The sequence below is a fragment of the Gymnoscopelus braueri genome (assembly GCF_963280865.1).
Source record: "Gymnoscopelus braueri genome assembly, chromosome: 17".
Classification (NCBI taxonomy): Eukaryota; Metazoa; Chordata; class Actinopteri; order Myctophiformes; family Myctophidae; genus Gymnoscopelus; species Gymnoscopelus braueri.
Genome location: NC_137617.1, coordinates 49,725,974 through 49,753,473, shown reverse-complemented (window position 1 = coordinate 49,753,473; position 27,500 = coordinate 49,725,974). Strand labels below are relative to the sequence as shown.

The following is a 27,500-nucleotide window of genomic DNA, read 5'->3' as shown; positions in this document are numbered from 1 at the left end:
TGACCCCAACAATCAATTCTCCAGTTCTAGGCAACACAGAAGGGGGGATTTATTTTCTTCTTAATTCCACACAACAGCTCTAAGGCAGGGGTCTTCAACAGGGGGTCCGGGACCCCTAGGGGGTCCTCAGAGTTACTAAAGGGGGGCCACCAAATCTTTGAGTGATAGGATTTCTTTTTTACATGAACACCTTCAACCTTAGAATCCCTATTCTGAGGGGAAATATCCGAAAATAGCAGATCTACAAGCTCACAACGCCTCCTAGCGCGAGGCGTTGTGAGCTTGTAGATCGGCTATTTTCGGCAAAGAAGTTTGGTGTAGAAGGAAAAAAAGAGCAGATCAAGTACAGAGCCAACGATTGAAGTATTGACTTGAGGGTTTAAGTGAAATAAACAAAAAAACATTAGTTCACACAACACTGTTGAAATCTATGAAAAGGTTTAATCTGCAACACAATTTTATACAATATGTAGAGGGGGTCCCTGCTTCGTCTCTCTCTCAGCTAGAGGGTCCTTGGCCTGAAAAGGTTGAAGACCCCTGCTCTAAGGTGTATTATGACATGGTTCAATGTTGAAAATGAGTGGTATCGCCCTTTAACAGGAAGGTTTTGGCATTCAGTTTGTTTTGATCAGCTCTTCAAACAGAGCGGTGGACTCACAGAGCCTGGCTCTGGGCTGGCTGTGGACTCAGAGCCAGTAGAGGGCAGGTGGAGGGTTTATTAGAGTGTGTTTGCGTGCGTTTGCATCAGGCCTCGTCTTGCACCGCCGTGAAGACATTTTCATCAGTTTAAAGGGATTATAGAGGAGAATGAAAGAGATCAGTGACACGGAGAGTGGCGTGTGTGTGTGTGTGTGTGTGTGTGTGTGTGTGTGTGTGTGTGTGTGCGTGTGCGTGTGCGTGTGCGTGTGTGCGTGCGTGCGTGTGTGTGTGAACCCTATCAGCGTGACCACAGATCATTCATGTTGTGGCAGTAGAATCACACAGTGACATTTTCCTCATATTTGACCCTTGCTGGGGTCAGTGATGGATGTCACTGGCTCTGTGTTTCTGTGTGAGATCCAGTATGATGGGTTGAACTGAATGGCCCCCCCTGGCGGCCGGACCATGTTTTTTTCTTTTATTTCAAATTATTTCAAATTTGTATTCAAATTATTATATATTCTTTGCCAATATATGACAAGTATATTCAGAATGTATGCTGCATACTGTATGCCATATTAAGGTTCATTAAGGTTCATATATGTGCGTATGTGCATATATGTGGATATATAGGAAATATATGACTCATATATAGCTAATTATGGCCACATATATGGATATACTTTACGTATATGTGGAGATATATGCAGGCCTGATTTTACCATTTTTTTTATCAAAACATTTATTATAAAAAAATATATATATATAAATTTATTGTTTAAACTTTTTCTGCTAAATCTATTGTGTGGGCCAGCTTTCTATGTGGGTGGGCCGTGGCCCACCCACATAGGAAGCTGGCCCACCCATGGCTGCGCCCCTGGTTGAGTTACACCTTTACTCTCGGTTCACGTATGAAGGCGTGACACAAAAGCATGAAGCTGAGCACGGCGCTAAAAGCAATAATATGGGCGTGTGTATATATATATATACTGTACATATATATATATATATGAGTGGCAGCTGTCAGCTCATGTGTCAGCGTGCTCGTCTGCTTGGTATGGTGAACAAACCACAGAGCGCAAAAAATGTAAAATAAATAACAGCTGCGGACGGGAAAGGAATGGATGTTGTTTGACCACATGACCTACAGTATTTATCCACTCAAATTAATACGGTGATGAATTGGTTTTCTCTGCTGACTGGATGAAATGTGTAACCCACCTTAAAATGTATGTATATGTGTATTAAAGAGCTGGAGAGAAAGGCAGACCCCTGTTACTGAACAAACACTCTATAGCAATGATTACTATCACAATATAGATCTATTTAACACTGTTACTGAACAAACACTCTATAGTAATGATTACTATCACAATATAGATCTATTTAACACTGTTACTGAACAAACACTCTATAGTAATGATTACTATCACAATATAGATCTATTTAACACTGTTACTGAACAAACACTCTATAGTAATGATTACTATCACAATATAGAGCTATTTAACACTGTTACTGAACAAACACTCTATAGCAATGATTACTATCACAATATAGATCTATTTAACACTGTTACTGAACAAACACTCTATAGTAATGATTACTATCACAATATAGAGCTATTTAACACTGTTACTGAACAAACACTCTATAGTAATGATTACTATCACAATATAGAGCTATTTAACACTGTTACTGAACAAACACTCTATAGCAATACTATATATATTGTACTATCACAATATAGAGCTTTAACTTTTTAAGAACACTTAGTTTTAAGCAACAACAAAAATAACATCACTTTAACTGCTTCACACTGCTGAGCTTACATTCATGTCCTGCTTTTCCCTGCTCTCTGTCTCTCTGTCTGTCTGTCTGTCTCTCTATGTCTGTCGCTCTCTGTCTGTCTGTCTGTCCCTCTCTCTCTCTCTCTCTCTCTCTCTCTCTCTCTCTCTCTCTCTCTCTCTCATTTTGTATCCTATTGTCTCAGCTTCAGCTAATAACTCCCATGCCTGGCAGTCACAGTCACGTAAGTCTTTATTCGTTGTCACCTGTTGTGTTTTGTGCTTTATGATGCTCAGTGTTTGTGTGTGTTTGTTTGTTTGGTTATGTGTGTGTGTGTGTTATTTTCAACAGACCCTTGCATTTAGACTTGAACTTGGAGTGCAACATGCATTCTGAACCAAGTGCCTGTCACAGTGTCAGCCCCAATCAATCCGGGAACACATCTGTCATTTTAGATTTCTTTGGCTATTAAAAAATAGCAGATCCACAAGCTAATAGCGCAGCACTCTGTGCCGCGCTATTAGCTTGTAGATCTGCAAAAAAAAAAATGTAAAGGTGAAAATGTGTGCAAATTTTGAATGTATATATTTTTTAAGCGAACATTTGTAACTCAAGTCTTTGCTTCTGGGGGCGTCCCTGGAACAACATATTTTACAAATGTTGTCTTAAATATATATTTAAATTAAAAAAAGATTTGCACAAATGTTCACGATTTGTCCAAAAAATTGCAGATCTACAAGTGATATCTCAGTGCCGCGCTATGAGCTTGTAGATCTGCTATTTTTGAATAGCCAAAGAAATCTAAAATTACACACATGCGTTCCCGGTCTTAAAGGGTTAAGCACTTTACGTGCTCCTTCTGACATCCGAAGGTTTCTTGGGAAAGGGAGGTGATATAAACTACAAGTTGGCGTCATTCCGAGCTGTCAGAAACACGGTTTCAGAACTGTTCTTCAGAACCCGTGCGTCCTCCGTATGTCCTGACTCTATAGTTCGGAAAGCCTTTTCAAACCGATTTTTCCAACGTCAGAAGGAGTATGCATTGGTCTTCACTCTATGTGTGTGAAGTGTTGGATTCATGGAGAACAGAATGCTTGATGAGTTGACGAAAACAGGATTAACAACAGCAAAGCTATATCAAAGATCCATTCATAGACTCTGACAGTATAATCCATGTGTCTTTAGGACTGTCACAATCATTACACAATCACCTAATCGCATATTATTTGAGATAATCACAACCATTTAGCATAATCGTTTACATTCATCTGCAGACATTTATGTTTTGAAAAATGTTCATAACTATTGAAAAAAGTTCTAAATGACCCGATCTACAAGCCCACAACACGTTACATCGTGACATGTTGTCGGCTTGTAGATCTGCTATTTTTTGGCTATTTTAGACAAAAATTATTATGTATCAAATTATTATAATTATGACGTCACAGCCCTGTGTCTTGTATGCAGTCTGTGAACCCAGTTCTTCCAAAACATCCAATTTTTTACTGAAACTTACTAATTAAAATGCTTCTGGTTTAAACAGGCCCGTGCACAAACGAGGAGCGTGCCTGGACATGAGTGTGAACTCACATTGTGTTGAAACCTACTCTCTAAATAGTTTAAGTTTGAGCGACAATTTAGTTTTTTGGGAGTACAGTCACGTTCCTTGTCATATAGTCTTGCTGTTGTCAATTCTGGACTCATATTTCCTTCAATTCATCAAGTATTCTCCTCATTCACCGTGAAGGAATGCAAAAGCAATCTAAAATTCTACATGAATTCAAGGCTAAACGGGATGAGTCAGTCACAGGAAAAAATGTCATTTTTGGAGGTGAAGTATTAGCCTACTTACCAAAATACATTATGAAACTACTTTAATAAGCCCTATATCAAAAACAGCCAAAGAAAATAGCATCTATCATGATATGGCTGTAGTCTACAAGCTTGTACAACTGCTCAGTGGTGGAAAGTAACTAAGTACATTTACTTGAGTAAATTGAACTGCTGTTATTTTTTAAATTCTTTCCCATTTTCCCGATCAAATCTTTTGAGAAATGTTTGTAAAATTGTAGGGAAAATAGTTCTAAAAACAACCTCCACAACCCTACTGTATGTTTGTTAACCATGCAGAAACAAGGAGAGGCAGGACAGACAGTATGACTAGCAAGTATTACTAGTCTAATTGACATGTAATGTTTTTAAAGCACAGGCCTCATTGTATCCTCGTTAGTGGTTGATATTACACAGGTGCTGCAGCCCACACACACTAACTTAGTGTAATGACTCCCCCTAGTGGGCAAAATGATCACTTTATGCTTCTGAAAAATGCAGTGATGGAAAAAGTACTCACATGTTTTACTTAAGTAAAAGTATCAATACTGCAATGTAGAAATACTCTGTCACCAGTAAAAGTCCGGAATTCAAAATTGACTTGAGTAAAAGCACAAAAGTATTGTTATTAAAATGTACTTAAAGTACCAAAAGCAGAAAGTACTCATTATGCAGTAAAGTTTTCAAATGTATAAAATTGTATACAAATATTTTGAAAATAGCAGATCTACAAGCTCACAATGCGTCGTGATGCGACGCATTGTGAGCTTGTTACTTTACACTGCATATTGATATTAATATGTGGTGGTGGTCTCTTCGCAGTGCGCTTCGCTCCGTACCGGCCTCAGGACATCGCCCTGAAGCCGCTGCTGTTCGAGGTCCCCAGCATCACCATGGACTCCGTGTTCACCGGCCGCGACTGGCTCTTCCAGGAGGTCGACGCCCAGCTCAACAGCGCCGACGGCGCCACCAACCGCGGCGTGGTGGTGGTGGGCAACATCGGCTTCGGCAAGACGGCCATCGTCTCCCGCCTGGTGGCGCTCAGCTGCCACGGCACGCGCATGAGGCAGATCGCCTCCGACAGCCCGCAGGCATCGCCCAAACGTACGTAGAGATATACCTGATGATGATAATAATAGTCTTTATTGTTGTTCCCCCCTTAGGGATATTCATCTTCACAGTCTGTTCATCATCTTCACAGTCCCTTAGGGATATTCATCTTCACAGTCTGTTCATCATCTTCACAGTCCCTTAGGGATATTCATCTTCACAGTCTGTTCATCATCTTCACAGTCCTAAGGGACTGTCTTCACAGTCCCTTAGGGATATTCATCTTCACAGTCTGTTCATCATCTTCACAGTCCCTTAGGGATATTCATCTTCACAGTCTGTTCATCATCTTCACAGTCCTAAGGGACTGTCTTCACAGTCCCTTAGGGATATTCATCTTCACAGTCTGTTCATCATCTTCACAGTCCTAAGGGACTGTCTTCACAGTCCCTTAGGGATATTCATCTTCACAGTCTGTTCATCATCTTCACAGTCTGTTCATCATCTTCACAGTCTGTTCCAACAGAAAAACACAACAACATATAACACACAACAACACAACATATCACACAACAACACAACACATCACACAACAACACAACACATCACACAACAACACAACACATCACACAACAACACAACACATCACACAACAACACAACACATCACACAACAACACAACACATCACACAACAACACAACACATCACACAACAACACAACACATCACACAACAACACAACACATCACACAACAACACATCACACAACAACACAACACATCACACAACAACACATCACACAACAACACAACACATCACACAACAACACAACACATCACACAACAACACAACACATCACACAACAACACAACATCTCACACAAAAACACAACACATCACACAACAACACAACACATCACACAACAACACAACACATCACACAACAACACATCACACAACAACACAACACATCACACAACAACACAACACATCACACAACAACACAACACATCACACAACAACACAACACATCACACAACAACACAACACATCACACAACAACACATCACACAACAACACAACACATCACACAACAACACATCACACAACAACACAACACATCACACAACAACACAACACATCACACAACAACACAACACATCACACAACAACACAACACATCACACAACAACACAACACATCACACAACAACACATCACACAACAACACAACACATCACACAACAACACATCACACAACAACACAACACATCACACAACAACACAACACATCACACAACAACACATCACACAACAACACAACACATCACACAACAACACAACACATCACACAACAACACATCACACAACAACACAACACATCACACAACAACACAACACATCACACAACAACACAACACATCACACAACAACACAACACATCACACAACAACACAACACATCACACAACAACACAGCACCAAGTCAACACATGAAGTCTCCAGTATAACAGAGAAACCATCATGTCAGAGAGGCAGTTTGTTTAGTGCAACGTCTTTTAGGCCAAGGAGCCCTTAGCTGAGAGAGTTGAAGCAGGGACCCCCACTACTACATATTGTATAAAATTGTTTCGCAGATTACTTTTTTCCATAGTTTTCATAGATAGCGTGTTTGACAGCACGGTCATCAGTGTATGTTGGATTCAAGTTAATGTGTATTTTCAGACATTTAACCACTTCAACCCACAGAACTTGACCGTTGGCACTGTACTTGCTCTGCTCTTTTTTTCCCTCTACACCAAACATCTTTGCCTAAAATAGCAGGTCTACAATTAAGCTCACACCGCCTCACACAGCGCGAGGCGTTGTGAGCTTGTAGATCAGCTATTTTTGACTGAAGTTCTCCTTAGAAAAGGGCAGGGTTCAAGTGGTTAATGTAAAATAAAAGTTCCTATCACACAAAGATTTGGCGGGACCCCCTGTTGTAACTCTGAGGACGCCCTAGGGCGTCCCGGACCCCCTGTTGAAGACCCCTGATGTAGGGGATGATCAGTGTCATTTACTGTTGTAATTTGTGATGCTAAACGTGTAGATGGCCTTATTGTTCATAATCATAAAGTGTGGGTGTGGGAGGTCTGATGATCTTAGAGGCGATACGGGTAACACTGGAACGTTTGTTTATGTTAGACATGGACAATGTAGAGAACAATAACAACAGAACAGGTTGAATAATGCTTCTGTACAGTAATAACAGAAGATGAGGGGCAACAGACTGTGATCACACACACACACACACACACACACACACACACACACACACACACACACACACACACACACACACACACACAGGAATAATAGCTCAGCTGTTGGTTGTTGTGTTTCAGACGGGGAGGGTCTGCCTCTCAGCCAGCCCCAGCCTCAGCACGGCACCCTGGGAGGGGGCAGCTGTCCCGGGACCCCCGAGATGAGGAGACGACAGGAGGAAGCCATGAGGAGACTGGCATCTCAGGTACTGTGATGTACACACGCACGCACGCACGCACACACACACACACACACACACACACGCACACACACACCACAGTGGAGCTAGGTTCTCCTGTCCTGGAGTGTCATGTGCTTCATATTTCTGGGCTGTAATGATATCGTCGCTGTCAGGCAGACATGTTTAATCTCCATATTTGTTTGTATTGATTAATGCCCATCGTACAAGAGTGTGTGTCATCACTCGGGCAAAGGTACCAAACAGCCAATCTACAAGCTTTTAGATCAGTTACTTTTTCATATTTTTGAAAACTAAATGTACAATTTAAGTGAAAGTGTGTCTGTTTTATAACCGAGAGAAAGTGGTTAAGTGTGTCTGTGGGTTTTTTTATAAATATTGAACCAAGGAAAAGTATTGACAAGATCTTGTTACTAAATAATAACTACATTGTATCCATTGGAACACAAGGTTATCTTGAAAAGTAACGATTAGGGACATAAAAGATTTCTGCCTGAAAGTGAATGCAGTATGTGTGTGTGTATGTGTGTATATATATATAGCCTTGTTTTTCCTAGTTATGAATTCATATCACAAGTTTGCTCAATGCAGTAGTTTAGTTTAATGGGACTTTGTTCCCAGCTCCCACTCCACTGCAGTCCATTATCAGACAGACAGACAGACAGACAGACAGACAGACAGACAGACAGACAGACAGACAGACTCACTAGGTACTTATGACTGACGCCCCCTAAGCTTTATTTTGCTTCTTTTATGTATTTATTCACAGCACACAGACTCACAGATACACAGTGTTCCTGTGTGTCTCTGCAATGCACAACACAACACAACACAACACAACACAACACAACACACAGACTCACTGATACACAGTGTTCCTGTGTGTCTCTGCAATGCACAACACAACACAACACAACACAACACAACACAACACAACACAACACAACACAACACAACACAACACACAGACTCACTGATACACAGTGTTCCTGTGTGTCTCTGCAATGCACAACACAACACAACACAACACAACACAACACAACACAACACAACGTAGACGGAACAGTTTAAAATGAATATCGTAACAGAAAGCCAGGGGTGGACAGTAACAAAGTACTTTTACTTGAGTACTGTACTTACTTAAGCAAATTTTCTCAGCATCTGTACTTGAGTATTTGTAATTCTGGATACTTATGCTCACTATACTCACTCCACTACAAGCAAGTACTCCACTAGAAACGTAGTAGTTGAGTAATATTTGACCAGGAGTATCGATAGTTTGACTCATGTACTGAGGTTGAGTACTTTATCCAGCGCTGCTGAAAGGCAGAATGTTGTCTTTATGCTTGTTGGCCTGGTGTTTCTCCTATACAGTGTGTACTCTGTTCCATCAAAGGAAAACATATGTTGTGACATACAGGGAATGTTTTTCCTATTACTGCAGGTGTCAAGTATCACCGTACTGTAAATACTCTGTATTTGACATATTATGTCACAGAGTGGATGTGTGACATGATGACACCAGTAGGAAGGAATAGAAGTGAAGGAATAGAAGTGAAGGAATAGAAGTGAAGGAATAGAAGTGGATGCAGACAGACATAATTAGTTGTTTTAGTTGTTTAGATAGGGGGTCCGCAAACCCAATACATATTATCAATTTGGGGGGTCCTTGACGTGAAAATGTTTGAGAACGGCTGTCTTAACCTCTCTGAAGATTGTGCCTGTCTGTCTGTCTGTCTGTCTGTCTGTCGTCCCTCTGCCTGTCTGTCCCCCTGTCTGTCCCCCTGTCTGTCTGTCCGTCTGTCTGTCTGTCTGTCTGTCTGTCTGTCTGTCTGTCTGTCTGTCTGTCTGTCTGTCTGTCTGTCTGTCTGTCTGTCTGTCTGTCTGTCTGTCTGTCTGTCTGTCTGTCTGTCGTCCCCCTGTCTGCCCCCGGCCGTATGCATTATGCAGATGTGTTTAAAGAAGAAAAAACAACTTTGCCAGGGAGGCTTATGAAATATGTATACCTGCAGAAAGCTATTTCCCTGCCAAGCTATTAGATCTGGTTAACTCTGCATTAATAATTGAGCTCAACTCTCCTCCTCTCTCTCTGTCTCTCCTTCTCTGTCTCTCCTTCTCTGTCTCTCTCTTTCTCTGTCTCTGTCTCTCTCTCTTTCTCTCTCTCTCTCTCTGTCTCTCTTTCACCGCTTTTGTTTTTAATGCCTTTTATTGCTCTGTGACCACAGAGAAAATTTGCATTCCATTAAGATTGTCCTTTTTTGTTGATTCACACACACATACACACACACACACACACACACACACGCACACAGGCACACAGGCACACACACACACACACACACACACACACACACACACACACACACACACACACACACACACGCAGCCATTTAAGATGTGTGTTAATGTACAGTCCTTTATAGTGGATGTGTGCGACTGTCTCTTTGTCATGTGTAGGGTGTAGGATACAGTGTGGGTCATGTGTAGGGTGTAGGATACAGTGTGGGTCATGTGTAGGGTGTAGGATACAGTGTGGGTCATGTGTAGGGTGTAGGATACAGTGTGGGTCATGTTCTGATGGGTACCAGGTTGCCAGGTTGAAGTTGGTCGGCAGCACTTGTAAACAAGCTTTAATGGTGAAGATAATAATGTCTTCATAATGGTGTTATCTGAGAGGACAGAATGTGACAGTGAGCTTCAGTTCAGTGTGTGCTCTGTGTGATCGCTTCATTCCTAGAATGGAGGCTCTCGCGGTCGCGGATTTTATTGACAGCCCATGGCATGTACCATCGTGCTCATAGGCCACTCGTGCACGCCGCCACACACACACACACACACACACACACACACACACACGTTTGTGTTACTATACTTTTGAGGAGATAAAAATTTTAGGAAGCCGATTTCATGATTGATTTATGATTTTTTTGGGGCATTTTTAACCGCAAGTCTAAAGCCGAAAAATAGCAGATCTACAAGCTCACAACGTGTCGCGCTGCGACACGTTGTGAGCTTCGCGCTTCGACATGTTGTCAGCTTGTAGATCGGCCATTTTACGGTGTGTGCCATCGCCGCACAACTAAGTATAAAATGGGAAAAATCTACAACCCGACCCCCTAAACCTTAGCCTGGTAAACCCTCCCTCCGGAAATCTCATTACCATTTGATTCCAGGAGTGAGTCTGGCCTGATGGCTTGTATGGGCGTTTCTAGCGCATTACCAAAAAAACAAGCCTATCAGCGTCGTCGCACATCGTTCTGTGATTGACAGCGACAGTTGGCCAATCTGGTGGCGAGTTCAAGTGAACCCGAATGGCACCGAGTGCAGCCTGAATGCAGCCGACAAAACACGAACGGCAGCCATCTTTTCTGTCCGCTATTTTCTCCGCTGTTTTTTTACTTCAAAAAGCTCTCAAACTTCTATTTTGAGGCACGGAATTTACTTATAAGATATCGTTTGGATAGAATTTTGTTGTTTAACTTCATATATGTGGTCAATTAATCATGACAGAGCCTATTTAAAAATACAAATTTAGAGAACCGGTAGGGGCGGGCAGTGACACGCATGTATCCGAATAAGGCAACCCATTTTGGGCATGGCCGTCTCAAAAGTCCCGTTGCGTCACATTAGTCTGGTGAACTGCTGATTGGCTGAAGGGGGAAAACGATCATTGGCTGAAGGGGTTGTCAGTCAACGGTATTACTCCCGCCCAACTCCAGCCCACAGCCAATATTGCAGAATGGGCGATCAGGCCAGACTCACTCCTGGAATCAAATGGAAATTAGATTTCCGGAGGGAAGGTTAACCAGGCTACCTAAACCTAACCTCTAAATGTCTAATCCTAATCCCAACCTGAATCTTTGTGAACGTATCTCTAAAAGAAAATTCAACCATAAAACAAAATTTTTTCTTGTGAGGACCAGGAAGGAGAATGGTCCTCACAACGTCTATTCCTCAAATTCTACTATACTTTTGAGAACGTTTGGTCCCCACGAGTATAGTAATACAAACACACACACACACACACGCACGCACGCACGCACGCACGCACGCACGCACGCACGCACGCACGCACGCACGCACGCACGCACGCACGCACGCACGCACGCACGCACACACACACACACACACACACACACACACACACACACACACACACACACACACACACACACACACACACACACACACACACACACACACACACACACACACACACACACACACACACACACACACATATAATATTGGTAGGCAAACAGTTAGAAAGTATTTGTCCATGAACAGCACGGATGGTTTTATCTCTAGACTCGTTGGTTCTCCATGCGCGAGCTGACTCCCTCTCAGACGGTTCTCTCTGTGAGCTGACTCCCTCTCAGACGGTTCTCTCTGTGAGCTGACTCCCTCTCAGCCGGTTCTCTCTGTGAGCTGACTCCCTCTCAGCCGGTTCTCTCTGTGAGCTGACTCCCTCTCAGCCGGTTCTCCCTGTGAGCTGACTCCCTCTCAGCCGGTTTTCTCTGTGAGCTGACTCCCTCTCAGCCGGTTCTCCCTGTGAGCTGACTCCCTCTCAGCCGGTTCTCTCTGTGAGCTGACTCCCTCTCAGCCGGTTCTCTCTGTGAGCTGACTCCCTCTCAGCCGGTTCTCCCTGTGAGCTGACTCCCTCTCAGCCGGTTCTCTCTGTGAGCTGACTCCCTCTCAGCCGGTTCTCCCTGTGAGCTGACTCCCTCTCAGCTGGTTCTCTCTGTGAGCTGACTCCCTCTCAGACGGTTCTCTCTGTGAGCTGACTCCCTCTCAGCCGGTTCTCTCTGTGAGCTGACTCCCTCTCAGCCGGTTCTCTCTGTGAGCTGACTCCCTCTCAGCCGGTTCTCTCTGTGAGCTGACTCCCTCTCAGCCGGTTCTCTCTGTGAGCTGACTCCCTCTCAGACGGTTCTCTCTGTGAGCTGACTCCCTCTCAGCCGGTTCTCTCTGTGCCGGCGGCGGCAGATAGCCATGAATTATGGATAGCAGGGAAAGCGTTACGGCGAAACGACAAGTATTAAGGTTTCATCATTACAACCACCGTCATCCTCCGTGAAGCTGACTCCTTCCCCAGTGAGCAGGAGGAGGATCAGGAGGAGGAGGAGCAGGAGCAGGAGGGATTAGCTGTTCTTTCTCACCAAGGAGAAGAAGAAGACAGTGTTGCCCGATTTTGCAAGAGAAATAAGTCAACCAGGTCTATGAAAACAAGCCCAAAAGAAGCGACTATGAGCTACGGCTATTTGAAAATAGCCGATCTACAAGCTCACAATTTTCAAAAATTGCAGAACTACAAGCGGAGCTGGTAGATCAGCGACCACTTTTTTTAACGAACTACAGGAAATAGTTTTCCAGTGACGCCTGCATTGTACTTCATATTCCAGGATGAAGTATCATATTAACAGTATAGTGGTGTAGTATCATATTAACAGTATAGTGGTTTAGTATCATATTAACAGTATAGTGGTTTAGTATCATATTAACAGTATAGTGGTGTAGTATCATATTAACAGTATAGTGGTTTTGTATCATATTAACAGTATAGTGGTGTAGTATCATATTAACAGTATAGTGGTTTAGTATCATATTAACAGTATAGTGGTGTAGTATCATAATAACAGTATAGTGGTGTAGTATCATATTAACAGTATAGTGGTTTAGTATCATATTAACAGTATAGTGGTGTAGTATCATATTAACAGTATAGTGGTTTTGTATCATATTAACAGTATAGTGGTGTAGTATCATATTAACAGTATAGTGGTTTAGTATCATATTAACAGTATAGTGGTGTAGTATCATAATAACAGTATAGTGGTGTAGTATCATATTAACATTATAGTGGTGTAGTATCATATTAACAGTATAGTGGTGTAGTATCATAATAACAGTATAGTGGTGTAGTATCATATTAACATTATAGTGGTGTAGTATCATATTAACAGTATAGTGGTGTAGTATCATATTAACAGGATAGTGGTGTAGTATCATATTAACAGTATAGTGGTGTAGTATCATATTAACAGGATAGTGGTGTAGTATCATATTAACATTATAGTGGTGTAGTATCATATTAACATAGTATAGTGGTGTAGTATCATAATAACAGTATAGTGGTGTAGTATCATATTAACATTATAGTGGTGTAGTATCATATTAACAGTATAGTGGTGTAGTATCATATTAACAGGATAGTGGTGTAGTATCATATTAACAGTATAGTGGTGTAGTATCATAATAACAGTATAGTGGTGTAGTATCATATTAACAGTATAGTGGTGTAGTATCATATTAACAGGATAGTGGTGTAGTATCATATTAACAGGATAGTGGTGTAGTATCATATTAACAGGATAGTGGTTTAATATCATAGTAACAGGATAGTGGTGTAGTATCATATTAACAGTATAGTGGTTTAATATCATAGTAACAGGATAGTGGTGTAGTATCATATTAACAGTATAGTGGTTTAATATCATAGTAACAGGATAGTGGTGTAGTATCATATTAACAGTATAGTGGTTTAATATCATAGTAACAGGATAGTGGTGTAGTATCATATTAACAGTATACTGGTGTAGTATCATATTAACAGTATAGTGGTGTAGTATCATATTAACAGTATAGTGGTGTAGTATCATATTAACAGTATAGTGGTGTAGTATCATATTAACAGTATAGTGGTGTAGTATCATATTAACAGTATAGTGGTGTAGTATCATATTAACAGGATAGTGGTGTAGTATCATATTAACAGTATAGTGGTGTAGTATCATATTAACAGTATAGTGGTGTAGTATCATATTAACAGTATAGTGGTGTAGTATCATATTAACAGTATAGTGGTGTAGTATCATATTAACAGTATAGTGGTGTAGTATCATATTAACAGTATAGTGGTGTAGTATCATATTAACAGTATAGTGGTGTAGTATCATATTAACAGGATAGTGGTGTAGTATCATATTAACAGTATAGTGGTGTAGTATCATATCAACAGTATAGTGGTGTAGTATCATATCAACAGGATAGTGGTGTAGTATCATATTAACAGTATAGTGGTGTAGTATCATATTAACAGTATAGTGGTGTAGTATCATATTAACAGTATAGTGGTGTAGTATCATATTAACAGTATAGTGGTGTAGTATCATATTAACAGTATAGTGGTGTAGTATCATATTAACAGTATAGTGGTGTAGTATCATATTAACAGGATAGTGGTGTAGTATCATATTAACAGGATAGTGGTGTAGTATCATATTAACAGTATAGTGGTGTAGTATCATATTAACAGTATAGTGGTGTAGTATCATATTAACAGTATAGTGGTGTAGTATCATATTAACAGTATAGTGGTGTAGTATCATATTAACAGTATAGTGGTGTAGTATCATATTAACAGGATAGTGGTGTAGTATCATATTAACAGGATAGTGGTGTAGTATCATATTAACAGTATAGTGGTGTAGTATCATATTAACAGTATAGTGGTGTAGTATCATATTAACAGTATAGTGGTGTAGTATCATATTAACAGTATAGTGGTGTAGTATCATATTAACAGGATAGTGGTGTAGTATCATATTAACAGTATAGTGGTGTAGTATCATATTAACAGTATAGTGGTGTAGTATCATATTAACAGGATAGTGGTGTAGTATCATATTAACAGTATAGTGGTGTAGTATCATATTAACAGGATAGTGGTGTAGTATCATATTAACAGTATAGTGGTGTAGTATCATATTAACAGTATAGTGGTGTAGTATCATATTAACAGGATAGTGGTGTAGTATCATATTAACAGTATAGTGGTGTAGTATCATATTAACAGTATAGTGGTGTAGTATCATATTAACAGTATAGTGGTGTAGTATCATATTAACAGGATAGTGGTGTAGTATCATATTAACAGTATAGTGGTGTAGTATCATATTAACAGTATAGTGGTGTAGTATCATATTAACAGGATAGTGGTGTAGTATCATATTAACAGTATAGTGGTGTAGTATCATATTAACAGGATAGTAGGGGTGTGTGATGTTTAGCAGGTGTTTTCTCTCCTGGATGAATGGCGTTGGGAGCTGGCAGCGTGCCAAGTTGCCCCGCCCACTGTAACAGACACGCCTCCCCAGACGTCAAGCGGAGGAGGGACAGATGTTCACACACATCTGTCTTTATAATTGGGCGAGCAAACGTACACGTTATGACAGCCCAACCTCTGTCTGTCTGTCTGTCTGTCTGTCTGTCTGTCTGTCTGTCTGTCTGTCTGTCTGCCTCTCTCGTACGCACGCACGCACGCACGCACGCACGCACGTATACACACACACACACTTAGGAAAGGTTAGCTTGGAATGAACTTTTGAAACAAATGGCAGCAATATTTAAATGTTTGCATAAACTTGGTATTAACCCTCTTTCTTTCTCTCTCCCTCTCTTTTTCTCCCTATCTCTCTCTCTCTCTCTCTCTCTCTCTCTCTCTCTCTCTCTCTCTCTCTCTCTCTCTCTCTCTCTCTCTCCCCCCCTCTCTCTCTCTCTCTCTCTCTCTCTCTCTCCCTCTGTCTCTCTCTCTCTCTCTCTGTCTCTATGTCTCTCTACCAGGTGGTAGCGTATCATTACTGCCAGGCAGACAACGCCTACACCTGCCTGGTCCCAGAGTTCGTCCACAACGTGGCGGCTCTGCTGTGCCGCTCGCCCCACCTGGTGGCCTATCGGGAACAGCTGCTGAGGGAGCCACACCTCCAGAGCATGCTCAGTCTACGCTCCTGTGTGCAGGACCCCCTGGCGTCCTTCAGGAGAGGGGTCCTCGAGCCCCTGGACGCACTTTACAAAGGTACACCACTTATAGGGATGCACCAGGGGTGTGTTCTAGGTTTGTTTGGAGGGCATACTATAATTCGTATATGTGCGCGCGCGAGGTTGCCGAATGAACTAACCGCTCTATTGTTAATTAGTTAATGTGTTAATTACTTCAAAACTCCAACGGCCAGCGGTCATTATCACCTCAACAGTGGTGGAAAAAGTACTCACATGTTTTACTAACGTAAAAGTATCAATTTTGCAATGTAGAAATACTCTGTTACGAGTGAACATCTGGGATTTAAAATTTACTTGAGTAAAAGAAAAAAGTATGGTATCAAAATGCACTCAAAGTACCAAAAGTAGAAAGTACTCGTTGTGCAGAATGTCCCATTTGACAAGTTTTCAAACGTATAAAAATCTCTTTTGAAAATAGCAGATCTACAAGCTCACAGCATTGTGAGCTTGTAGATCTGCTATTTTCAAAAGAGATTTTTATACTTTACTTTTTATATTTTCAAATGGCCATAATGTTTATAGGGCTGAAGTAACTAACATTTTCAAATAATTGTATTGGAGTAAAAGTACAATATCTGCCTATGAGATGTAGTGGAGTAATAGTAAAAGTATTGGAGATTGGAAATACTCCAGTAAAGCAAAAAATATCTCAAAATTGTATTGTAAAGTACTTGAGTAAATGTACTTAGTTACTTTACACCACTGCACCTCAAGGCAATAGTCACAAATAAGCCTTCACCTCAGACGCCACATTATCACATGAAGAAGGAGTCTACAGTCTTGCTGCCCCCCCCAGCCCCTCCTACTGTGTATCAGATACGCTTCCTCGGTTTATGGACTGCTACGCTTGGCTATGAAAATGTTCTGCAGCACTACGTATATAGTGTAACACGGTAGAACACACCACTGGGATGCACTGATATATCTGCCACATAATCGCTATTGGACGATATTTGCCTTTATCGGCCAATAGCGGTAACAGCAAATAAAGTTGACATTCAGCGATGGCAGTAGCAGATATTTATCTGTTGGTGATGAGCATACGTTTTCTGCTGGCTATGTCTGTGTGTTGGTTATCTGTAGCCTACCAAGCTAGCCTGGTTCCAGACCATAGACCCCGCCCACTCTCTGAGTGGACCACCTCTCTTGGTCTGGTGTTGAAATGTGAATTTATTCGGTACAAAAAGTACCGTCCAATGAGAGTCGGAGGTGGGGGTGGGTCTAACGACAAGCCAATCAGCTAATATCTGCTAAAACAAGCTGTGCGACAACGTCAGATGTAGGCGGATCCGTGGAAATTTGAATCCCCTCCCCCTTGTAATCGCCGGCACTGGAGCCAATTCAGACTGAAGCTCCACACAGCTTCAGGCTGATAACCAGGCTACTACCAAGCTGTAGTGTGTTGTTATCTTTAGCCTACCAAGCTGTAGTGTGTTGGTTATCTTTAGCCTACCAAGCTGCAGTGTGTTGGTTATCTTTAGCCTACACCAAGCTGTAGTGTGTTGGTTATCTTTAGCCTACCAAGCTGTAGTGTGTTGGTTATCTTTAGCCTACCAAGCTGTAGTGTGTTGGTTATCTTTAGCCTACCAAGCTGTAGTGTGTTGGTTATCTTTAGCCTACACCAAGCTGTAGTGTGTTGGTTATCTTTAGCCTACCAAGCTGTAGTGTGTTGGTTATCTTTAGCCTACCAAGCTGTAGTGTGTTGGTTATCTTTAGCCTACCAAGCTGTAGTGTATTGGTTATCTTTAGCCTACCAAGCTGTAGTGTGTTGGTTATCTTTAGCCTACACCAAGCTGTAGTGTGTTGGTTATCTTTAGCCTACCAAGCTGTAGTGTGTTGGTTATCTTTAGCCTTCCAAGCTGTAGTGTGTTGGTTATCTTTAGCCTACCAAGCTGTAGTGTGTTGGTTATCTTTAGCCTTCCAAGCTGTAGTGTGTTGGTTATCTTTAGCCTACCAAGCTGTAGTGTGTTGGTTATCTTTAGCCTACCAAGCTGTAGTGTGTTGGTTATCTTTAGCCTTCCAAGCTGTAGTGTGTTGGTTATCTTTAGCCTTCCAAGCTGTAGTGTGTTGGTTATCTTTAGCCTACCAAGCTGTAGTGTGTTGGTTATCTTTAGCCTACCAAGCTGTAGTGTGTTGGTTATCTTTAGCCTACCAAGCTGTAGTGTGTTGGTTATCTTTAGCCTACCAAGCTGTAGTGTGTTGGTTATCTTTAGCCTACCAAGCTGTAGTGTGTTGGTTATCTTTAGCCTACCAAGCTGCAGATTCTGATACAGTTATGTTTTCAAATGAATATTTACTTGTTTCCTTAACTTAAATAACTAAATAACCAAATAACGGTGTGGGCTATCGGCTAAATTGTTATTTTAAACATCTGTATCGTCTCATGTTCTGTAATGTTCTACACACAATCAACAGACAATGGATTTGAGAAATGTAGTTACTTTCCACCACTGTGTTTTATAACTCTTAATTAACAGCTAATGGTGATTGATTGATTGATTGATTGATTGATTGATTGATTGATTGATGCGTTAACTCCTAACATCTTCAGGTGTTGTTCATGTCTGTCTCCGGCCACTAGAGGCAGCCTGAGGCTGATTACTGTGTGAATACATTCCAGTTCATCTAGGTGGTGTGTTGTAAACAGCCTGCCATATTGTCTCGTATTTGTGTCGGTGCTAATTAAGTGCTAGGGATTGTTTTGGCTCCGTCTCTCTAGCTTCTGTTGGCTGCAGGGAAGTTAATTGCGTTCACCTGGCGTCCTCGTTGCCAGGCTGCCAGACGCATGCAGCAGTAATTGGAAGTGTGTAACACTGGGAGCTGCCAGGTGAACGCAATTACCTTAACGACACACAGGAAGCCAGAGAGGTCAGGGATGGAACCGCCGCTACGTTCAACCTCTTCATCTCAGGACAAGCTGTTCAGACTGCAGTCAAATCCCATTTGTTTCTCAAAACCCATCTTTAGGACCGAACGTTCACACTGTTATTTGCAAGTGATCAGATGGGATCAGTGTGCTCAGACTGATTTAAACAACGTCAATATGCTTTGGTTGCAGTGGTAACGACATAACAACGTAACAATGTCATGGCGTAGGCGCTCGTTGCTTGCTTATGTTCAAGAAACTCAACATAACAGAAAAGCTACAACAACAGGAGACACAAAAACAAAGTACATGCATGAAAACGGTGGAATATTGAGATATCTCAACTCTCGAAACAAAATCAATTCTCGCGTTCTCTAATGACGTCAGTGGCGCTTGGGTCGCGCTGCAAGTGACGTTTTGGACAGAGCCTTGATTTTTATGTTGTTTATGCCGTATGACCGTGTCGCTTGCCAAAAACAGCTGATCTAGCTTGTAGATTTTGGCTATTTTCTGTGAGGGACACTTTCTTATGACAGTATAAATTCTGATAACATTTTTTATCTGTTTTTTTCATACAGTAAACATATTTTGCGATAGATGCATATAAAAAGATAATAAACCATCAAGTTATAAAAAATCATAAAAGACAATTATCCATTTATACTTGACTTTTTATTCTAGACACTTTTGACCAAAATAATGACAGTAGTTTGTTGGTTCAAAGTGCGTCATTCCAGACTCCATCAATGGAAATGAGCCAGCACTCCAGCAATGCTAGCGATAGCCTGCTAGCGATATCATCATGCTAGCGATAGCATCATGCTAGCGATAGCATCATGCTAGCGATAGCATCATGCTAGCGATAGCATCATGCTAAATGTCTCTCTTGCCGTGGTTGTTGTTTCAGAGAGGAAGATCACGTCGGAGGAAGACCTCATCATTCTGATCGACGGTCTGAACGAGGCAGAGTTCCATAAGCCAGACTACGGAGACACCATCGTGTCCTTCCTGTGTAAAACCATCAATAAGTTCCCTCCCTGGCTCAAACTGGTGGTGACCGTCAGAACCACACTACAGGTATGACACACACTACCTTCATTTAGTGCAGCGGTTCAGAACCACACAGGTATTCTGGTGTGGCCAAATCCGCCATTCCTTCACTGGGTGAAACAACACAGCATTGTTACATTTTATGGGTTTATTTTGTCATAGCGCAACATATGGAGAAGTATTGTAGTGCAGGTCATTGCAACGACCACGATCTTGTGAAAAATGAAAACGGGACCGCAAAATATTCTAAACTGTTGGTTATTCTGTCAATAATCATATTCTTTGAGACACATCCGAGTTTTTGCCGGGTCAAACAAGGGAATCACCTGACGTTGATCCCCTTCCCCTATTGGCTCATACTAGACTAGGACATGACGTAGTTGTGTGTAGGCAGAAGAATAACACGTTACCTTCATTTACTGCAGCAGTTCCCCGCATTTTACCAGCTAGTGTTAGCTATTCATAAGCGTCTCCTCGTCTGTCCATTAACAAACACTCCGAGGGTGAATGTGATACTGATTGCACACCAGGTGTCCTTCTAATGTATTCTGATTGGCTGTCAATGTTGGTTCATAAAGTCGCGCTGAAAGTGATCCAAACGATATTGTCCACAACCAGTGGTGTAAAGTAACTAAGTACATTTACTCAAGCACTGTACTTAAGAACAATTTTGAGGTATTTTGACTTTACTGGAGTATTTCCAATTTTCAGTACTTTTACTTGTACTCCATTACATCTCAGAAGCAAATATTGTGCTTTAACTCTATAATTATTTGAAAACTTTATTTACTTTGCAGATATAAATTATTATATCACACAACATACATTAACCACGTTACCTATTTTATACATAGGTTATTTGAAAATAGCAGATCTACAAGCTCACAACGCGTCACATCGCGACGCGTTGTGAGCTTTCAAATATTTCAAATATTGAAGTACTTTTACTTTCATAGTCATCATGCTCAGTGTGAACAGTGCTTAATAGAATTAACGTCGTTGTTGTCATTCCGTCCAGGAGATCACCAAGCAGCTGCCGTTCCACCGCATCCTGCTGGACGGCCTGGAGGAGAACGACGCCATCGACCAGGACCTCCAGGGATACATCCTGCACCGCATCCACAGCAGCCCAGAGATACAGAACAACATCAGCCTCAACGGCAAGATGGACAACACCACGTTTGGCAAGCTGAGCGCCCACCTCAAGACCCTGAGCCAGGGCTCATACCTCTACCTGAAGCTCACCTTCGACCTCATCGAGAAGGGATACCTGGTCCTCAAGAGCTCCTCCTATAAGGTAGGAGGGAGGGGGGGAGAGGGAGAGGGGGGGAGAGAGAGGGAGGGAGAAGGGGAGGGAGAGAGAAGGGGGAGAAAGAGAGGGAGAGAAGGAGAGAGTGACAGGGGTTGGGGAGTGAGAGAGGGGGAGGGAGGGAGAAGGGCAGAGAGAGAGAGAGAGAGAGAGAGAGGGATAGACAGACAGACAGAGAGAGAAGGGGGAGGGAGAGACAGACAGAGAGGTAGAGAGAGATGCAGGCGAGATTAAACCCACAACATTGAGCGTTGTATTTTATTTTATTATCATTATTTCTTCTTATCATATTTCTATCCATAAGGGAAGATTCCACTCCTGACATTCAGTCTTCATCAATAGTCTTTGTCAATATGAGATGTTCAACGTATTGCTGTTTATTCATTCATAAACACATGTTCTCATATATATTATTTTTGTGATTTGTAAGTTGTTTTTTGGTGTAACCTCTTCCTCAGCTCTACAACCCACTCACCACATGTTCACCGTTATTTAATGAGTCTTAAAGTGTTCCAGGGTGGGGTCTAAAATCATAAAACCTTGTGTTTTCTGTTGTTCCATATTCCGTTGTTACACGTCATGTATGACTATATTACATTATTATTATTATATAGCAGCACAACAATAGAGAGCACCGGTATCAAATATTCACCGCATTTCGTTTTTCCTGGAACACTTGGGACTGCTTACTTTTTTTGAATGAATAATTTAGATTTTGCGGTTTCATATCCTCACATCCGCAGGTGTGATGAGCCTCTATAATAAGTGTAAAACACAGATTGATAAACAGTAGTAGTTCTCATGCTCTGCCCTGAGGCATAGAACAGTGTGGAAGCCTGCTGGTTCAGTAAACATCATCCATTATACATCTAGACACACTGTCTCACTCCAAGGATATTATATTAAACTCAAGTTAACAAAAACTGAAAGAAAGTAGCTGCCCGCCACCCTGGAGTCCAGGTGTTCCAACACAATTGCCCGTGTTCTAGGGGAGGGTGATCAATGAAAAGTATACCGACATTATGTCTCTCTCTGTGTGGTGGTCAGGTGGTTCCAGTCAACCTAGTGGAGGTGTACTAACATAATGTCTCTCTGTGTGCGGTGGTCAGGTGGTCCCAGTCAACCTAGCGGAGGTGTACTAACATAATGTCTCTGTGTGTGCGGTGGTCAGGTGGTCCCAGTCAACCTAGCGGAGGTGTACTAACATTATGTCTCTCTCTGTGCGGTGGTCAGGTGGTTCCAGTCAACCTAGTGGAGGTGTACTAACATAATGTCTCTGTGTGTGGTGGTCAGGTGGTCCCAGTCAACCTAGCGGAGGTGTACTAACATAATGTCTCTGTGTGTGTGGTGGTCAGGTGGTTCCAGTCAACCTAGTGGAGGTGTACTAACATAATGTCTCTGTGTGTGTGGTGGTCAGGTGGTCCCAGTCAACCTAGTGGAGGTGTACTAACATAATGTCTCTGTGTGCGGTGGTCAGGTGGTTCCAGTCAACCTAGTGGAGGTGTACTAACATAATGTCTCTCTGTGTGCGGTGGTCAGGTGGTTCCAGTCAACCTAGTGGAGGTGTACTAACATAATGTCTCTGTGTGTGTGGTGGTCAGGTGGTCCCAGTCAACCTAGTGGAGGTGTACTAACATAATGTCTCTGTGTGTGTGGTGGTCAGGTGGTCCCAGTCAACCTAGTGGAGGTGTACTAACATAATGTCTCTGTGTGTGTGGTGGTCAGGTGGTTCCAGTCAACCTAGTGGAGGTGTACTAACATAATGTCTCTGTGTGTGTGGTGGTCAGGTGGTCCCAGTCAACCTAGTGGAGGTGTACTAACATAATGTCTCTGTGTGCGGTGGTCAGGTGGTTCCAGTCAACCTAGTGGAGGTGTACTAACATAATGTCTCTCTGTGTGCGGTGGTCAGGTGGTTCCAGTCAACCTAGTGGAGGTGTACTAACATAATGTCTCTGTGTGCGGTGGTCAGGTGGTTCCAGTCAACCTAGCGGAGGTGTACCTGCTCCAGTGCAACATGCGCTTCCCCACCCAGTCCTCGTTTGAGCGGGCGCTGCCGCTGCTCAACGTGGCCGTGGCCTCTCTGCACCCACTCACCGACGAACAGATCTACCAGGCCATCAACTCTGGATCTCTACAGGTACTCCCATGTTACACCCTATACTCCCGAGGGCCCTATAATCAGTTGACCAGATTCCCAAGGGATCTACTCTAAAATTCACAAAGAAATAGCAGATCTACAAGCTCACAACACGTCGTGGTGCTAGACGCTGTGAGCTTGTATCTACCATTTTTTAATAACTTAAAAAAATAATAATAATAATTAGGCCATTCATAATGAGTACTTTAAAGTTTGGTACTTAAAAATATGTTGATGCCAATGCTTTTGATTACAGGACTTGATTGCTTGTAACAGAGTATTTCTACATTGTGGTATTGTCACTTTTACTTAAGTATAACTTCTGAGTACTTCTTCCACCGCTGTTTGTTATTAACATAGAAATCCACAGAGAACTGCAGTGAGGGACCCTACTGTAAGCTGCACAATAAGTGTTATTATTATCATTTAATGTGTGTTTATTTCTCCGTCAGGGTTTGTGAACTTGAACAAATGGCCTCTGTTTCTAAAAGCAAGCAAAAAGAAAAGCATGAATTTGATCTACTGTGTGTTTATGAATAAAACCTCTGTGTGAGTGCTGATGCAACCCTGGCATGAATCAGACTTTGCGGGAACACACAACTTTCTGTTCGTTTTTTTAACCTCTTAAACCCTGGCATCCCTACTGTGGGGGAACATTCACAGAGAATAGATGATTACAAGCCAACCATGGGTTTTAGTGTCGAGATTTTACATTCACAAAAATAACATAGTCATCGTTCATGGATTTGAACTACCGGTAAGTATAAAGTGTATTGGTGGTTTCAGGGGACTCTGGACTGGGAGGACTTTAATAAAGTGTATTGGTGGTTTCAGGGGACTCTGGACTGGGAGGACTTTAATAAAGTGTCTTGGTGGTTTCAGGGGACTCTGGACTGGGAGGACTTTAATAAAGTGTCTTGGTGGTTTCAGGGGACTCTGGACTGGGAGGACTTCCAGCAGAGAGTGGACAACCTGTCAGTGTTCCTGGTGAAGAGGAGAGATGGAACCAGGATGTTTGTCCATCCGTCCTTCAGAGAATGGCTGATCTGGAGGGAGGAGGGAGAGAAGACCAAGTTCCTCTGTGACCCCAGGTCAGACTCTCTACTTAAACTGCTTCTCAAAGTGGGGTCTGGGGACCCCCAGGGGTCCTTGGGGGGGTACCAGGGGGTCCCCAGCTAAATAGCGTCACAATCATTTTAACCATATTTTATACTTTGGCTATTCAAAAATAGCAGATAGCTATAGAAGCTCATAGCTCGTTTTTAACACACATCTTTGCTTCTGGGGGTCCCTGGCACAAAACATTTTCAGATGGGGGTCCCTGGCACAAAACATTTTCAGATGGGGGTCCGCGGGCCAAATAGATCGATCCAATCCTTGACTCGAAAAAGTTTGAAAACTACCGTCCTAAACATTGGCTCGGGACCCATTTTGGTGTCACGCAACTATTTGTTATTGGTCGCCAATAAACGTTATTCACCCTTTTTTTACATTTCCTCTGGGGGAAAAAATAAACTAAAACTCATAAAAATGTTTTGGCAGAAATACATTTTAACTCATTCACTGCCAGACTTATTTCTGGCTGTGTTTGCCCACTGCCAGCGATTTAGTGTTTTTTATAACTTTAAAAATGTAAAAAAAAAAAATCTTCTCATTATGATCGCAAGTGCAATCGTTTCTAAACACACCGGCGATACGTGCACGCCGCTCAGACAACAAACATTCCGATCGGGGCGGAGTGTCTGTCCAGCAGCCCAGTGTAAAAACACCATGTTTCGCCATGTGAACGGTACGGCTCACTTACTTTTTCACCTCGCCACAGACCTCACTAAATCCCTTATGATCGCGTGTTCAACTGTTTGTAGACACACAGGGTAGTTGTGTGAGTGGCCCAGAGAAGAGATTTTCAATCGGCGACATTCCATTTTGCAGTAGTAGCAGTTTCTAAACAGCGTTTCTAAACAGCGTTCCACGGCGGAGAAACACAAAGGTGAGAAAATGCCGTTTTAGAGGGGGACTTAAACAGGAAGCAGGCGGAAACGAAAATCTTCGATTGACGTCATTTCCGTATCCGGTGGTGTTACAATGAAATGTGTCACTACGAGAGATGAAGGACGGTGAGATCTTTATTAAATCAAAGTATTTTCAAAATTACGTTTTTTACGTTCTTGGCAGAATTGGTAATTGGAAATAATTATGTTTTTTACGTTCTTGGCTTTTAAGAAATAGTGAAAATAGCAGATCTACAAACTGACAACACGTTGCAACACAGTGCGTTTTGAACTTATGTAGCCCAATCTCTGGGACTCACTGGCATAGCGTTGCCATGTTGTGCTGGGTTTCCGCGAAAAATGCTTTATTTTCTACCTATTTTTTATAACATTGTATCAAATTTTAATGTGTTGACTTGTTCCTACAGATGTCTGTTGTAACACCGGGGAGGTAAAATGATATTCCGCAGTGAAACTACTGTTTAAATCTGTTTTTTTATGACAGCTTGTGCAGGATTTCACACAGAAATGTCCATGTAGCAAAGGCAGAGTGTGCTCCCGTGTTTGTGAATGGGACATTCTGCACAGGCTGTCAAAAAAACATAGATTTAAAGAGTTGTTTTACAGCGGAATATCATTTTACCAGCCTGTGTTTACTAGACCTCTGCAGGAACACGTTAATACCTTCACATTTGCAGCAGGTCAGAGCACGTACTTCAGTCCAAACTCTTTTTAAAGGGGGCCATATTCGAAAATATGAAAATATCTCATAGGACTGACTGTATCTCCTGTCATACTGTAGCTTTGGACCATAAACAAAGTCACATGCGTCACATTACAACTATTTGATTAAAGCAGCACTATGTAGTGTGAGTATTACCTCCAGTTGTCCTTGCTTACTGTAAGTCGCTCTGGATTAAGAGCGTCTGCTAAATGCCTACATTGTAAATTTAGGCATGTACACACACAAATACACACAAATACACACAAATACACACACAAAAAACTAACTAACTAAAAAACAAACTAAGAAATAGCATAACACATGTAACGGTACAGATCATCTGGAGAGAGGAGTGGTTCGGGTCCCCGGCCCCAGTGAGGGGGTCCTTGAGGGGGTCCCCAGCCCTAGGGGTCCTTCAGGGGGCTCCAGGGGGTCCCCGGGCCCCAGGGGTCCTTGCGGGGCTTGAGGGGGCTCCAGGAGGTCCCTGGCCCCAGGGGTCCTTGAGGGGGCTCCAGGGGGTCCCCAGCAAAAGTAGTCAATGCAGGTATAGCATCAAAATCTGTTAGTAACCATTTAGTTTATACTTAGGCAGGCTCTTTGAAAATAGCCGATCTCTGAGCTTATAGATTGGCTATTATTTTAAATGTTTTTTTTCTCTCTCTCTCTCTCTCTCTCTCTCTCTCTCTCTCTCTCTCTCTCTCTCTCTCTCTCTCTCTCTCTCTCTAGGAGCGGTCACACCCTGCTAGCCTTCTGGTTCTCCAGACAGGACAACAAGCTG

At 42.1% G+C, this 27,500-nt stretch overlaps 2 protein-coding genes across 7 annotated transcripts in view; both read left to right on the top strand.

Moving 5' to 3' along the window:
- The window catches only part of LOC308104861 (ankyrin repeat and SOCS box protein 12-like), a 396,083-nt gene that overhangs the window by 311,309 nt on the left and 57,274 nt on the right, over positions 1 to 27,500 (top strand). The gene's annotated exons all lie outside the window — the stretch shown is intronic.
- The window catches only part of tanc2b (tetratricopeptide repeat, ankyrin repeat and coiled-coil containing 2b), a 332,731-nt gene that overhangs the window by 271,645 nt on the left and 33,586 nt on the right, over positions 1 to 27,500 (top strand). For 4 of the 6 annotated variants that reach the window (XM_080455412.1, XM_080455410.1, XM_080455413.1 and 1 more), the window contains 9 exons: positions 2,633 to 2,671; positions 5,080 to 5,361; positions 7,692 to 7,816; positions 16,430 to 16,661; positions 20,419 to 20,588; positions 21,580 to 21,858; positions 23,840 to 24,007; positions 24,938 to 25,098; positions 27,449 to 27,500. The exon at positions 27,449 to 27,500 is cut by the window's right edge and continues 57 nt beyond it. In XM_080455412.1, coding sequence (XP_080311538.1) covers positions 2,633 to 2,671; positions 5,080 to 5,361; positions 7,692 to 7,816; positions 16,430 to 16,661; positions 20,419 to 20,588; positions 21,580 to 21,858; positions 23,840 to 24,007; positions 24,938 to 25,098; positions 27,449 to 27,500 — 1,508 coding nt within the window. The remainder of the gene's footprint in view (positions 1 to 2,632; positions 2,672 to 5,079; positions 5,362 to 7,691; positions 7,817 to 16,429; positions 16,662 to 20,418; positions 20,589 to 21,579; positions 21,859 to 23,839; positions 24,008 to 24,937; positions 25,099 to 27,448) is intronic. The other 2 variants (XM_080455415.1, XM_080455411.1) reach the window with 1 other exon arrangement.